Genomic DNA, 14,008 nt, shown 5'->3' on the forward strand with positions numbered 1-14,008 from the left:
TTCTGTAGATTTTGATGCTCTGGCTGTGTAGCTATGTTAAGTATATTTTTTCAGACTTCTGTAGCAACAGCGATTATTTTAAAAACATAAAAGAATCAATAATAATGTAAACATATTCTAAGCAGGGGATTTAAAAAGAACTGAGTCCCATCACCTGCAATCACAGTCATACATGTCACAGCATCCTAAGACCTATCACCTTGAAACACAGAGGGCTATCTTTCTCAGCTCAAAGTGTTAAACTGTACCTGAAGTGTCTCAGTCCTTGAAAGTTTTTAATTTTGATCTAAATTTATTCCTGGCTACTTCACATCCATTTGCTATCATGACAAGATTATAATTTAGATTACAATTCTTTATTCTTTGCAGGTGCATGTCATAGACAGAACATTTACCTCTCTTTCCTAGTTGTGGTCAACCTCTGATTTTTTAAGCTGCTTCTAGTTTATGGGCAGCTCAAATGCACTTTCTATTCTGGAGCTGAAGTCCCTACTGTGCAAGGAGCTGATTCTCATACAACTCCTTAGTAAGTCAAATATCCCGCTGTGAAAGGAATTGAGCAAGATGAGCCAACATTACAGCTGTAACTTGCAAACCTCATTACAGCAACTACAAGCCTAAAACCCAGCCTCTGTGTAGAAGCAATCATTTCACACTTGGAGCTATGCCCATTGCTTCTCTTCCTTGAGCTCCTCAAATCAGTCAAGTGCCTTTTCACAGTCTGAAGATATCTTCATGAGATTTGTAACATTTGATCTGAGTTTAGCCTGCTTTTCTATATATCAGAACTCATTCCTTTTCACCAAGCTAGCCATATATGAAGAACAATACCTTATATTTTGTTAATTGTTTCTTCTAGAAAGCTGTATTGTCTTGGTTGGTACAGTTTGATCTTCTTTTAACTTATTATTGGATTGTGTGTCCAAATTCCCATTTGAATTTGTTTATCTCTCATTGGTTTTTCTTCTGCCTTTCTTGGATTTGGACATTAGATAAATGTCCAGCATTTTCTGCTGCCTTGAGTTATTTATACACTTCAATCAAGCTATTTTTTTCACTCTTCTTTTTTAATAAACTAAGCAGATTACGTTCCTAAAATCTCTTACTTGCAGCAAATTTCCCTAACTCTCAGGTCATGGTTTAGTGACTTTGTTCAGTACCTTTCCAAATGCTTTAATGTCCTTTTAAAACTCGGACATGGAATTTGATGCAACATCCCAGAACTGGTCTCATTAATATCGCATAAAATAATAAGTGACCTTCATGCTTCTGCTCACTCTTTCAATCTTTCTGCACCACTGGATAACACAGTACCACAGTGAGAACTTTACCACAACTGTGCTGAGTTGTGTGAGGAATTCTGAGTCCTTCTTCACTGCCTTCTCCAACTCTGCCCAGGTTCCCGGTTCATACAGCTCTTAATATACTTCCTCTAATTGTTTTAAACTCTTCTACTTAAATAGGCTGGCTTTAGAAAAGAGATTGTTTTCCTCAAGTCATCAGAATTTATGTCTCTGTCAATTGTTTTTGCATTTCTTAGTTTTAAACCATCAATTGTTTTTCATTTTCTTTCCAGATTATAGATGACATTGCTGAACACCATTCTTAAAAGTAGGTTTTTTTCTGAAATTTAGGATGTGGTAGCTGATCTAGAGAAGCTGCATCTTGTCTGTGTCAGGCTGCTTCTTACTCTCTAACATTTATATCCCACTTGAAATATCTTCAGCTTGACCTAACAGTTTCTGATTCAAATATGACTTTTTGTAGGTAAAGCACCTGTGATTTCAGATTGTTTCCTGTTTCAGTGATTGAAATTCCAACTTGACATGCTTCAAGGCATTTATGCAAACTGATCTGTCAGATTTTAGGTAAGAAAAGAAGTTAATGGACAGAACAGACCAGAGACAGGAGTAGTTATAGTCCTTGTGAATCTAATTTTCTGATGATTTGGTTTTGTGTGACAGCTTATTTGAAACAAAAATTCTTAACCTAAGTTTTGATGGTGTAAATTTGTCTGGTCACAAATCATTTTTTAATGCATCTTTTGACATCTTCAATTTTTTTCTTCATTCTAGTCCACAACTTCAGTTAACAACTTCCTTTTCAATTGCTTCTGAAGGCTTAATTTACATTTTAAAATGTTCAGGATAAATGCAGGAAATTGAAGTCAAGTACTGTTCTAAGTCTGAAATTGGAAAATGGTATAAATCCTTATAACAGTTAATAATATTTGCCAATAGCTCACATGACAACTCAGAATCACTGCCAGGGAGAGCATCCTTGTTAGTAACTTTTCTCCATAAAATACGAACAGACCAGAAGACTGTGAGGTTTTAATCTCTCTGCAATAAGAGACTTCAATAATGGGAAGCTTCTACCTCTGAAAAAAGTCTACAGCTTTCTTTCTCAGTAATTTAAAGCCACAGAATGACTTTATGCTAAACACAAGTCCATCGTATCTTGCTGATATTAAATTCTTATAATCCTGCCTGGTAGAAAATGCATGTACAAACTCTTTAAAGAACTGTGACAGGTCAGAATGAATGCCCTCTGGAGGCACGCAAAGCCATTCCTGGACTTACGCAATAGTTGTGTACCAAGGACAAAGCTGTGTGCATTATTAACACTAGAAGAAGCTCAATTCTTAGTTCATGAAAGGAGTATACCCTCCTCTAACCCCTTAGCCAGAGGCCTAACTTTCAAAGTGTGCAATAAAACTGAAGAGCCCTTACCATGCAGAGCAAATCTTCTAATTTAGAAACAAAAAATCCCTTCCTAGAATCCACTGCTTTACTCAGGTTTCACTACATTATCAAGTCTAACTCCTTTTTAACTAGACAAGTATTCCACCTGTCAGTTTTGATTGATGAAGGTTTTATTTGTCAAACAGTATTCTTGAAATATATGTATTCAACAAAAGTTAAATCAAAATGGCAGAATTCTGCAGAACTCAACCAGCCTTTACTCATTAACCCCAAGTTTAGTGAAAGGGAAAACATTCCTTGAAGAAATATTTAGTTACAAATTACAGCTGGCTTCTGTTTATACAAAAGGTATTAATTATGCTGAAAGTTTTCTTTTCATAAGCAGGCACTAAATTATTCAAGATATTCTGAGACTTAAAATTGATTAATTAAAGCAAATATTAATGATGCCATCATATGAAAATGAGTAAATTTGAAATTATAAATGTCACTGAGAAAATCCATAGTCACAACAATTACTAATTTTCTCAGTCAGAATCAGTTACCCTAATTTCAAAGTGCTTTATTCCGTGGCAAATCAAGAACTAAAAGTACAACAAGGAAAGATTTACAAAAAATTCAGTGAAGTAAAAAAAGTAAAGAAGCAAATTCTTCCTTTAAAGAAAATTATATTCAAGCTAACAATAGGCCTTTCTATATTTGTGTTCTGGATCATTTATGTATATTAAAAATAAAATATAGGATTTTATATCCTGTAGTATAGAAATTTTATATAACTATAGATTAGAAATATAAATTCCTTATAGAAGACTGCTAGAAAGGAATCTAAGTATTTAAGTGTATATACTAAGTGTATACACACAGTAATTCGATTCTCCTGCCTTCCAAGTGGATAATACCCAACATAGGATAATCTGACTCTTCTATTTTATTTGCTTTATAGACATTAGTGATGTTTTACACAAACATTAATCACTACAAGTTGTAATAATGTGATGAATCAGATCCATTTAGAATGATTGATAATGAACATTATGGCAATAGGATAATTTCAAACTGAACTATAAAAAGAATATGTTGAATACTTACTTTCTCAGAAATGGAAATAACTAGATTAGCCAACTAGGAAGGAGAATAAAGAAACATTTTTTACTGAAAGAGATACTAAAATATTTAAAACAATTTAGAAATACCCAACAATTTAACAATTTAGGAACCATTTAAGAATATACAAATCAACTTACACATAGAAGAAACACTAGCTAAGCAAGTAAACTCAAGGCTAAAATTTAACTTTCTGATGTAATATTACAACTTAATTTCCATTTTTAATTAAAATGGAGCAAACAATAGCATTCTAGAGTCTTCTATTTTCATGTTCCATACGTTCCCAAATTTGTAACTCTCAAGGACAAATATGAAATCTTTTTTTATTTAAGATAATAAATCCAAATTTAAAACTTGAAGACAAAATTTTAGCTGACTTTCTAAATGGAAATTTCTTAATAATTTTGTAACTTTTAACATCCTGAGTAAAAGAGTCTTGAAAATAAAGAAATTATATTCTCAGTCTGTGCTCCACATGGCCTCTGCATACATACATACCTGTATGGAATTTTTCCATTTTGATATTCCAACCTTTGCTAAGAAGCAAAGTTTAGCATGGGTTTTTTTATTAGTCAGAAAATTGCTAAAGGCTTTACATTATTCCCCATGTTTACATCTAAGCAAAACCATATTTAAATAGTTCTAAAAGAGTGAATTGATAAGGAGACAATGAATTGGGTAAGTAAAGAAAATTTAAGTCCTTCTGTAACAGGTTTTTGACTTGAATTGAGCACAAACATGCAAAGCTGTTTATCTTTTTTGTGACTCCAAAAGCCAGAAATGGTTTGAATTGCACTGTGTATCACAATGTTACTCAAAATGTATGTGTTTTCTGACTGTTTTATTTTTCCAGTATGTTAGAAAGCACTCAAGTAAGAGTCGTTCCACAAAAGAAAGACTTCTCCTTTGGGTCCCATGGCTGATCACAGTGCCACTATTCTGCTCTCATAGCATGTGCAGAACACACTTCAGCGTGTCGGTGGGAGTTTTGCATGCATATGAAGAGGAAGCCATAGGAAATGGCTGTTGTCATATGGCCCTGAGAAGAAATGTTTATCCTAAAAAAGTGTCTTCACTAAGTTGTTAGGGTTTTGTTGGGTTTTTTTTTTTACCCACTGTAGCAGCCACTTTTGTTTCAACAGAAAATGAAACTTGAAGACAATGTTAAAGAATACCACCTGCCAAGAGACTGATCTGTTTTATTACGGTTATGTATCAGCATAAAACAAAAATTGGTGATAGTATTACTATTCTAATCAAGGCCCTTAGTACTTTTTTTTTTTCGATCCAGGCTTCTGTCACAGCACACCCACCTGAAATAGATCAATCTCAGAACAGACTCCAAAATATGACATTCCACATACACAACTACTCCTGTAGATGACGTTATTTAACTCTGTGATAATGATATTGATTACTGCTGACTGAAAGTCATTAATCTTTAGAAGTTCTGAAGAAGAAGTAACCTATAACTGCAGCTTAGTGGAATAAAGTTTATGTGTTAAATGACAGGTATAGAACAAACTTAATGTTTCCATTTCTTTGCCATTTTTTAAGTATTAACTAGCTTGAAAGACTATCTTAGCGTTCCTGTTTTCCTGTTCCTGCAAAAATGAACTAGGCTTGACTAAACAAAATCAAAGTTTTGCTAACAAAACTTCTAACAAATTTTTGCTTGTTTGTTTGTTTGTTTTCCCTTGCTGTTAGCTTGGTAGCCACAAAGGAAACAGACAGTGCAAGATCTCGTAGCATGCCAATGTCGCCATCCGATTTCCTGGATAAGCTAATGGGCAGGATGTCAGGCTATGATGCGAGGATCAGACCAAATTTCAAAGGTAATTTCAAAACTAAACTTCCAGGTTTTCAGTATGTAACTGTTACGGCTCGCAAAATTGTAGTTTCTGAAACAAATACGAAAACTATGAAGTACATTTACCAAAAAAAAAAAATAAGTGCCTTCTTTTGCCTTTCTTTTGTATGTATGGCAGCTGATTTCAGTAGCAATACACACTACACGTGCCACTGTTTCACAGCTGCCTGATTTCAGGCTTTTCATAAATATACTTTATCCTTAGATATTGGGGTGTCTAATATGGCTTGTTAGTTTCTTTCCTTTCCTGAAATGCTTACTGATGGTTCAGACTGCCACCTTGCACTGCCATAGCATGAAACACTCTGGAAAGCAAGTTCTGTGAAAGACTGGCCAAATCTTCATATCTGTCTGGTTCTAAAGAGTGTGTTAATGACGTTGACTATCAAACTCAAGAAAGCTTATCTTAGTTATGAATTCTACCCCAAATTATATTCCTCACTCCTGGGTCCCATCTGTGCCTTGAAATACCAAAAGGACCATCTTTCCTCTTCTTTTTCCTGTTCCCAGTTCTCCATTGAAATTACAAGTTCTTAGTACATGGAATTTTGTCTTGGCATGTGCCTATTATGCACTTATCACAAAGGAGATTCAATTAAAACAAAGCAGATTCAAAGACTGAAACAACAAAGTTTGCAAATAGAATGACTACGTCTCCTGAGGGTATTAGCATATTACCCAGACTCAGGCATGTTAGAGTATTTAATGAAAGATTACAAAACCCATATTTTTATAGGAATATGCAAAATATCATACAGAAAAATTTCATCCATTTTAACTTTTGTAGTCTGGGAAGTTTAGGTAAATTTGACCATTCTTTTCTTGCAAAAAAGGAGTTCCAATGTTATAGTGGAAACACATTTATTACTGAATCTTTAAAGATATCAGTCTTTAAATTGCCCAGAATATAAATAATGTTTTGAAAGAATAAAACTATTGTAAATAAAAAATATATTATTCTTTGCCTTAGTTGCTTTCTCCTATGCCTGTCTTCTTGAGTCCAAGAGATTCTCTTAGCTCTAACATTTCACTATAAGTCTTTACTCCATGTTTACTACAAAAATTTTCCTTCAAGCTGACAGTACTTTCTCCTCCAAGTCATCTGTCACTGCCTTTCCATCTTAATTCTTATTCACCAAGAAACGTTATAATTTTTTGACATCTCCAAGTTCCAGAAACTTAAATGATTTTGACTGTAAAGCCAGTGCTATGTGCTGGTTTCACCAGAATTTGCCCAGTCTGATTCATGAGGACCATGTAAGAGATTTGTCAGATTACTTCCTCATCAGCAAGCCATAAACAGTTGGTTGTGTATATATAAACTTATTACCCAGGATTTACTGCAGCTAGAAATGTTTTGCTCTTTTTAAGTTAGTGATGCTGGTATTTCTTATGAAATTATAAAAGTACACTGGAATTTCAAATACATCTCTATATGATTTGGGCATTGGAATTTATAGTTTGTCATGGATAGCATCCAGTCACAGTCTTCTGATGAGGCAACAATGAAGAAAAGGCAGATGGTTTAGAGATTACAAAATTAAATGCAATACTTCTTGAAAGTATGATTCAAAGGATTTAGAGCCTTGTTTTGTGACTATTGAAACTTAAAGAGACAAAACCTAATTTGACGTTGTGCCTTTTCAAAAAGTGCACATTCTAAATCTTCTGGATAGCTATGCAGTTTGAACAGATCTGCCCAGAATGATTCAGACCTACCATTAAGAATAAGTATCTCCTTAAGTGACTTTGCCACTTTTTGGTTCGTTTTAATACTCCTATAAGTGCTGGGGCTTAATGCATTTTTATGGTTTTAAACTTGTAATAGTTTTAAAGAAAGATAATAAGAATTAATAAGATAACTCAGACATTAATTTTAAATCATTTTTTGTTCTGGTAAAATTGCTATTCAGACAGGATTTTTAATGACCAATTTTATTCATAATTAATCTTGGTCAAGAAGAAAAAATTATGTATTTTGTCTATGTGCCCTGCTTTTGGATATGAAATACTGCATATAAGTTCTTGTTCAAAAAATATAATAGGGGAGACATGGTATTTATTCAGCTGTGGAATACAATAGGAAATTGAGAATCATTGTAAAAGCTTTGTTCCAGTTGCAATTTTTTTTTTATGTTATATCAAATGGATAACAAGGTGCTTCTCTTACTCAGTGTCCACATCACAGACAATATCCATTCCTGCAAATACTACAGTCTTTCAAATTTGAACACAATTATGTACCTAGGTATAAAAAATATAAATATTAAAGTAAAAATTTGGGCATTTACATAGGAAAATGCAAAGGGTTATTTGCCCTGCTATTGGCAAACATTTTTCAGCATTAATTAGTTTAGAAACTTTGAAATCCAGGACTTAATTGAAAAACAAAATTTAATTACATATGTTCTCCTAATCCCTTCTGGAAGCTGTTTATAATTTTGATCTTTACATTATTTTCTGGTAAAAAAAACTTCTGTGTTTTGGAACATTAAAAAGTATAATTTTTTTGTTTGCTTTAAATTTGTTGATTATTTTACTGATTTTATTGCCATGTGACATACTAAGACATGGAGAAGTGTTACTTCCTTTTGATCTTTACGAATTTGTATATTTGCAGATTACTGCCTATTGTGTACCTTTTCCAGTATGAAGGGTCCTCTTCTACTTTAGCTGGTTTTGTGTGGCAGTTTTTCATAGAATTTTCCATACTTTTTGACTTTTTGTCATCTTTCTCCCTAATATATAAATATATTAAGCTATGTAATGTATTTATATAATATTAATCTGTATCTCTTAATTATTTCATTCTTTCTCATTATTTCTACCAGTTTGGCTGGTAGGTTTGGTAGGGGTAAGATTTGCAGGGATAAAGTTCATGTTCATGTCCCCCACCGTCATACCTGAAGTCTGGGGCAATTTTTTAATTCAAGTTATACTTGCTGGACATGATACATATTTCCACTGATTACAAAAAATTGACACAGGTGATAGCTGACTCACAATGAATTGTATTTCCACAATTCTGCACAGATTTTTATAATGTTTGGATTTATGTCACCTCAGCTGGTCAGTTTTTTCCTGTTCACTTGGTCTGAAATGTCTTCTACAATGCTCATACAAGATTCCAGCAGAATGGCTCTAGTGTTTGGCACAGCTGGCAATTGCAGACAAATGCTACTTCAAAGACTTCATTTGGTTTTTCTGCTCTGACCTTCCTCACTTCCATGGATACTTTTATACCTTAATCATCTTCTTTCAGCTTTCAGATCTTGGCAGGTTTCTATTTTTAATGTCTTGTAGATAGCGATCATGGTTAGCTTTTGTGTCTCTAGTGAGTTTTAGCTGTATTTCTTTTCTGCCTCTCTTTAATCTATGTTCAGCTTGCCTGAATTCCTGTGTTCAGATATGACTTCCAGTTTTTACTGCTTCTCATTCATGGTTCTTTTTGTCCATGTTTTGGGAAGTTCGTTTTTACTCTCAGCACAGTGTCTTTGAGTTAATGGTAAAACATTTGCAGGCTACTTTAGCTTGTACTTTGGTGCTTTTTTTAACTAACTATTAAATATTTTATTGTAATTTGAAATTAGGCATCAGCATTGTAGTGATTTAGAGCTTTCTTTTTCTTAATAAAAGCAACTATGTTAATAAAGCAAACTCATATTTTAACTTATAGTCCTATTTTAAACAAGAGAACATCACATCAAATTTGAAAGGATGGCAGGTACTAGAACATGGAAGTGTTTGAAAGAAAAGCTGCCTTGCAAACAATTGACTAACATGGGCAAGGAGTAAAGTTTCCTCCCTGACAGTTTTTAGTGACTCTGCCTTTGTTCACTGTCCCTGCTTTTCTTTTTTCCCTTGACCATTTTCAGGAGTTGAGCATGGAAAGCTTTTACTGAATTCTCAGAAGTATTGGACATACTCAACAACTCTGAATAATTAACAGCGTACCAAAGTGACTGCAAGTGCTACCTCCTTACCTGAGAATTCTGCTCCATAGGTGTAGTCTTGCGTATTGCAAAGACTGAAGTACATGTAGAAGTGTTTTGTTAGAATTGCTGTACAAAACAATTTTTGCTGTCAGGAAAGGAAGCTGCATGTTCCAAGTTCTGTCATATTGGCAGAAGTTTCAAAGGACATTCTGATTCTTCAAATATTTAATGTGAAATTTACTGGTCATGTTAGATTTTGCTAGTTGCAAACCACCAATAGTGGCAGAACAGTTTCTTTCTTCAGTGATACTAAAAAAGAGATATTACATAAAGGTTTATAAGACCAGTCTTCATATTCCATATACAGATCTCTCATTGTTAGGCTGCTTACAACTACAAAAACAATCCAGGTTCTCCAATGATGAACTGCTTTATAGATATAAGAATATTGAGTTGTAGGAAGGTAACAAAAAAAACTTGAGATGGAAAAACCTTGTTTCTATTGGACATGGACTGAAATTGATAAGGAATAATGGAAAAATTAGCATGCTTTGCCACAATGACATTTTTAAAGAGACTTCTAGAAAATAATTTAAACCCTTTTCGATGAAGAGGCAATTCATTGTTCAGTTATCATAATGACTGCTTTGCCACTACAGATACTTCAAAATGCAAGATAAGACAAAACAACAGTTCACTGAGGACCTGTAGTAACAAAGAATTCAGTTATAAATGAACTCTTAAGCATTTTGTGAATTTAAGAGAAATGGGAATAGAATCTAAATGACTTTCCTGTAAGCAGTAGAGATAAGAGCAGCAATAATGCATTTCTTTTCCCAGTGATGACAGATAACATTGAAGGTAGAAGCTGCCTTGAGTGAAGAAAGTGACTTTTCCCCCTAATTGTTGTGAGAAGTGACATGCATTCTCACTGAAATATTTTTACTATATATTTCAAATGGGATGTTGTTGATCTGGGTTTTGTTTTGTTTTGTTTTGTTTTGTTTTTTGTTTTTTGTATAGAAGCATGTGTGCAGGTTTATACTGAACTTTGTTGCTGTGGGATTTTTAAATTGCTAAAACTGGCCAGAGAAGTAGTGTGCTTTTGAGAAAAAGCAATAGGAAAACTATTAGAAACCATTCAATTTAATCATGCTTTAAATTAGTTGTGAATATAGCATTGTTTCTTCCAAATTCAGTAAATATTGCTCCTGAATGGTTTATATTGAATAATCAATCAATAAGCAATAATTCTGGAACAGGGACTGGTAGATTTTTTTTTCTCTTTTGCAGGTCCTCCAGTTAATGTCACATGCAACATATTTATAAACAGCTTTGGATCCATTGCAGAGACAACCATGGTAAGACACTTTAACTCAGAGAATGATTGAAGTTCAAGTTAAATATGTTCCATGAGCTCAAAAACTAGCTAGGTCTTCCCTTCACCTGGACCTAAGCAAAGAAGGAAATCCACCTCTGAGAATGGAAAGTGAGAATTCCTAATTTGGCAATTGTTTTTTTCTAAGAAAAATTTCATCATTATACCATCACACACAAGTAAAAGTAAAGCCAAGGGTAGAACTTTTTTTTATCATTTGTTTTATCATTTATCATAAGTTTTAGTTGACAGTAGCAATGAAATAATGATCAGATAGATATTATTTTTTATAATGTTCCATCTTTCTAACCTCAAAAGTGCTAATTCATTAAGCCACCTTGTTAATAATATTTTTAAATTTCATCATATACAGTGCATACAGAGATGTACTGTATATTTTATTTTTAAAGTCCTTTTTCCATAGAATTAGTGCACTGAAATAATAGAATGACTAAAACTTTGAACTGGTATATAAGATTTGGAATAAAAAGAAGTGGATTTCCTGCTTTTGTACATACACTTAAAACTTGCCTACTAAAGAAAGACAGATGATACAGTACAAAAAGAGGAGATTTTAACAAAATAAGGAGAAGAAGTCAGAGTGTAAAGGTAGCAAAACTAGATATTGAACTATGAATTTCTGAAAACCCCCAGAATAACTTCTAAATCTAAGACCTGTGCTAGTAACTTGGCGAACAGATATAATAACCTAAATTTAGTGAGGGGAGATACTGGCATTCCTTCTCTCTACAAGTGTTTCACATTTTTTTGAAGAAAGTCAAAAATACCTCTTTGAAAACAGCTACATAATAATTTTGAGGCAGAGAGGGTTAAAATACAGAGAGATAACAGAACAATTGTGGGAGTTTGTAAGATTCAAATATAAAAAATACTCTGAAATCCCAACATGGGTCAGGATATGTATTTGGAATGACAGAACTGAATTGATATAGTAAAAAAAAAAAAAAAACCCAACAAAAAAACCCAAATCAAACAAACCCAAAAACAAACAAACAAAATCCTACCAAAAAACCTTAACATGACCAAGGACCTGTAGGTAGGAAAACAATAAGAAAAATTCATAGAGTCTAATATTTATGCTCCTTATCTCCAAGTGGTATTAACTACTGCCTGTTCTTTACCTACCTTGAAACATAGTAGTAGATGCTACTGAGAGAAGTAGATGTACTTTTTTTCAGCTAGAAAATTACTTGAATTTGTATTTGGGTGCCTTTCCAGATTGCAAATCCCAAACAGATTGACAGGGCATCCAGAGAGATTTATTCAAGTTCAATCAGAGGATTAAGCAATACCCACATGATTAGAATAGTGTTCCACAGCTACTTCCTAATGTCTGTATGAATGAATCTGGTCCAAAAGAGGAGATAGACCACAAGGTCAGTAAAGAGCAAAGACCCAGCCACTTGATTGCTGTTTAAGGGATATATATAAGACTTGATTGGTTAACACAAAAAATCGTCCTGAGTTTGGGAAGAGGATGACTAAATTCATATGTCAAGTGTATTTTCCCCCAAAGACCAGAGAATTATAAACATTTCCTTTCAGTGCAACATCATTAAGTTAGTACAATATTTCTATTTTATAATGAAACTACATTCTGCTCTATGTTACTTCAAAAGCAAATGGAAACAGTCAAGGTAGACAGTGACCTAGTCTGTAACAAATAGTTCCAGGTAATGTAATATGTTACAGAAAATACCAAACCTGGTCAGAACCACAAGGTTTTTCATTCTCTTGTTTTTATGCATTCAAAAAACTGGACATTTAAGCACAACCTTGACCTTCAGGATGGTTGTGTTTTATTAATAATATATTCACTGATATATCTCAAAACAGACTTCTATTTATTGTCAGCAGCTGATGACCTCTCAGAGACTCAAATCTTTCTTTGTCGAAGAACAAAAGTTTTTGTCTAGATAGGACTTTAAATTTTGTGGTTTATTGACTTTTCTTGTCATTGACATTGACAGTGAACTCCTGAAAAACACGAAAATCTTTCTATCTTTAAATGACAATGAAAACAGTCTTGCATTATCTCACAAACTGAATTTCTGCATGGTTTAACAAAAGTCAACTTACTTCAGTTCAGTGCGTCTTCAATTTTCCACTATTTTATCAACTGAATTTACTGTATTCCTTAAAATTTAGGTACCTGCATCTTAACTCATTAGAACAATTTTTAAAACTCAAAAAGGACTTTCAAATTATTGATAAATACCTCTTTTTCCAAACTGTAAACAGAACAGGCTAAGTAAGCAACAAGTGCAAGTTTATTAGCCACTGATACCATGTATCTAAAACTTCCAGCTGATAAGGGGATATGTATATAATCTACCAGCTTTAAAGAAGCCCGAGTACATTGCGCCCTGTCCTTCGATGTCGCTGCAGTTGCCCCTGGCAGTGTCTGTCTCTATCCAGGCCTCCCGGGGTCCCTTGCTGATGACCAAAATCTTTGAGCTCCCTCCCTCTGCTGCCTCGGCTGTGCATAACAGAGTAAACAGGCAGGAAAATAAGGGGTTAAAAACCCCGCGTCGCTTGCAAGGTAGCCGGGTGTCAATTTCATATTGCTCGGCTGAATCTCTTTCGGTAAGGACGCGGTGTGTGGCAGTGTGCATTGGGAAGGGCAGGGCGTGGCTCTCGGTCAAGCACTCAAAGTTCTCTTTAGCTCATCTACATCTGCACCTGCTCAGGAGAGGCGGAGAAACAAAAAAAAAAAAAAATTGTGCTCCTTCCCTCCTTCCTTCCTTCCTTCCTTCCTTCCTTCCTTCCTTCCTTCCTTCCTTCCTTCCTTCCTTCCTTCCTTCCTTCCTTCCTTCCTTCCTTCCTTCCTTCCTTCCTTCCTTCCTTCCTTCCTTCCTTCCTTCCTTCCTTCCTTCCTTCCTTCCTTCCTTCCTTCCTTCCTTCCTTCCTTCCTTCCTTCCTTCCTTCCTTCCTTCCTTCCTTCCTTCCTTCCTTCCTTCCTTCCTTCCTTCCTTCCTTCCTTCCTTCCTTC

The 14,008-nt window shown here is 34.2% G+C and overlaps 1 protein-coding gene across 5 annotated transcripts in view; it reads left to right on the plus strand.

Annotated features, from left to right (window-relative positions):
- GLRA3 (glycine receptor alpha 3) overlaps window positions 1–14,008 on the plus strand; it is a 79,854-nt gene that overhangs the window by 15,832 nt on the left and 50,014 nt on the right. For 4 of the 5 annotated variants that reach the window (XM_063402185.1, XM_063402182.1, XM_063402183.1 and 1 more), the window contains exons 2-3: window positions 5,520–5,647; window positions 10,911–10,978. In XM_063402185.1, the coding sequence (XP_063258255.1) occupies window positions 5,520–5,647; window positions 10,911–10,978 (196 nt within the window). The remainder of the gene's footprint in view (window positions 1–5,519; window positions 5,648–10,910; window positions 10,979–14,008) is intronic. The other variant, XM_063402184.1, reaches the window with a different exon arrangement.

The sequence above is a fragment of the Prinia subflava genome, chromosome 7 (assembly GCF_021018805.1).
Source record: "Prinia subflava isolate CZ2003 ecotype Zambia chromosome 7, Cam_Psub_1.2, whole genome shotgun sequence".
NCBI classification, from domain to species: Eukaryota; Metazoa; Chordata; class Aves; order Passeriformes; family Cisticolidae; genus Prinia; species Prinia subflava.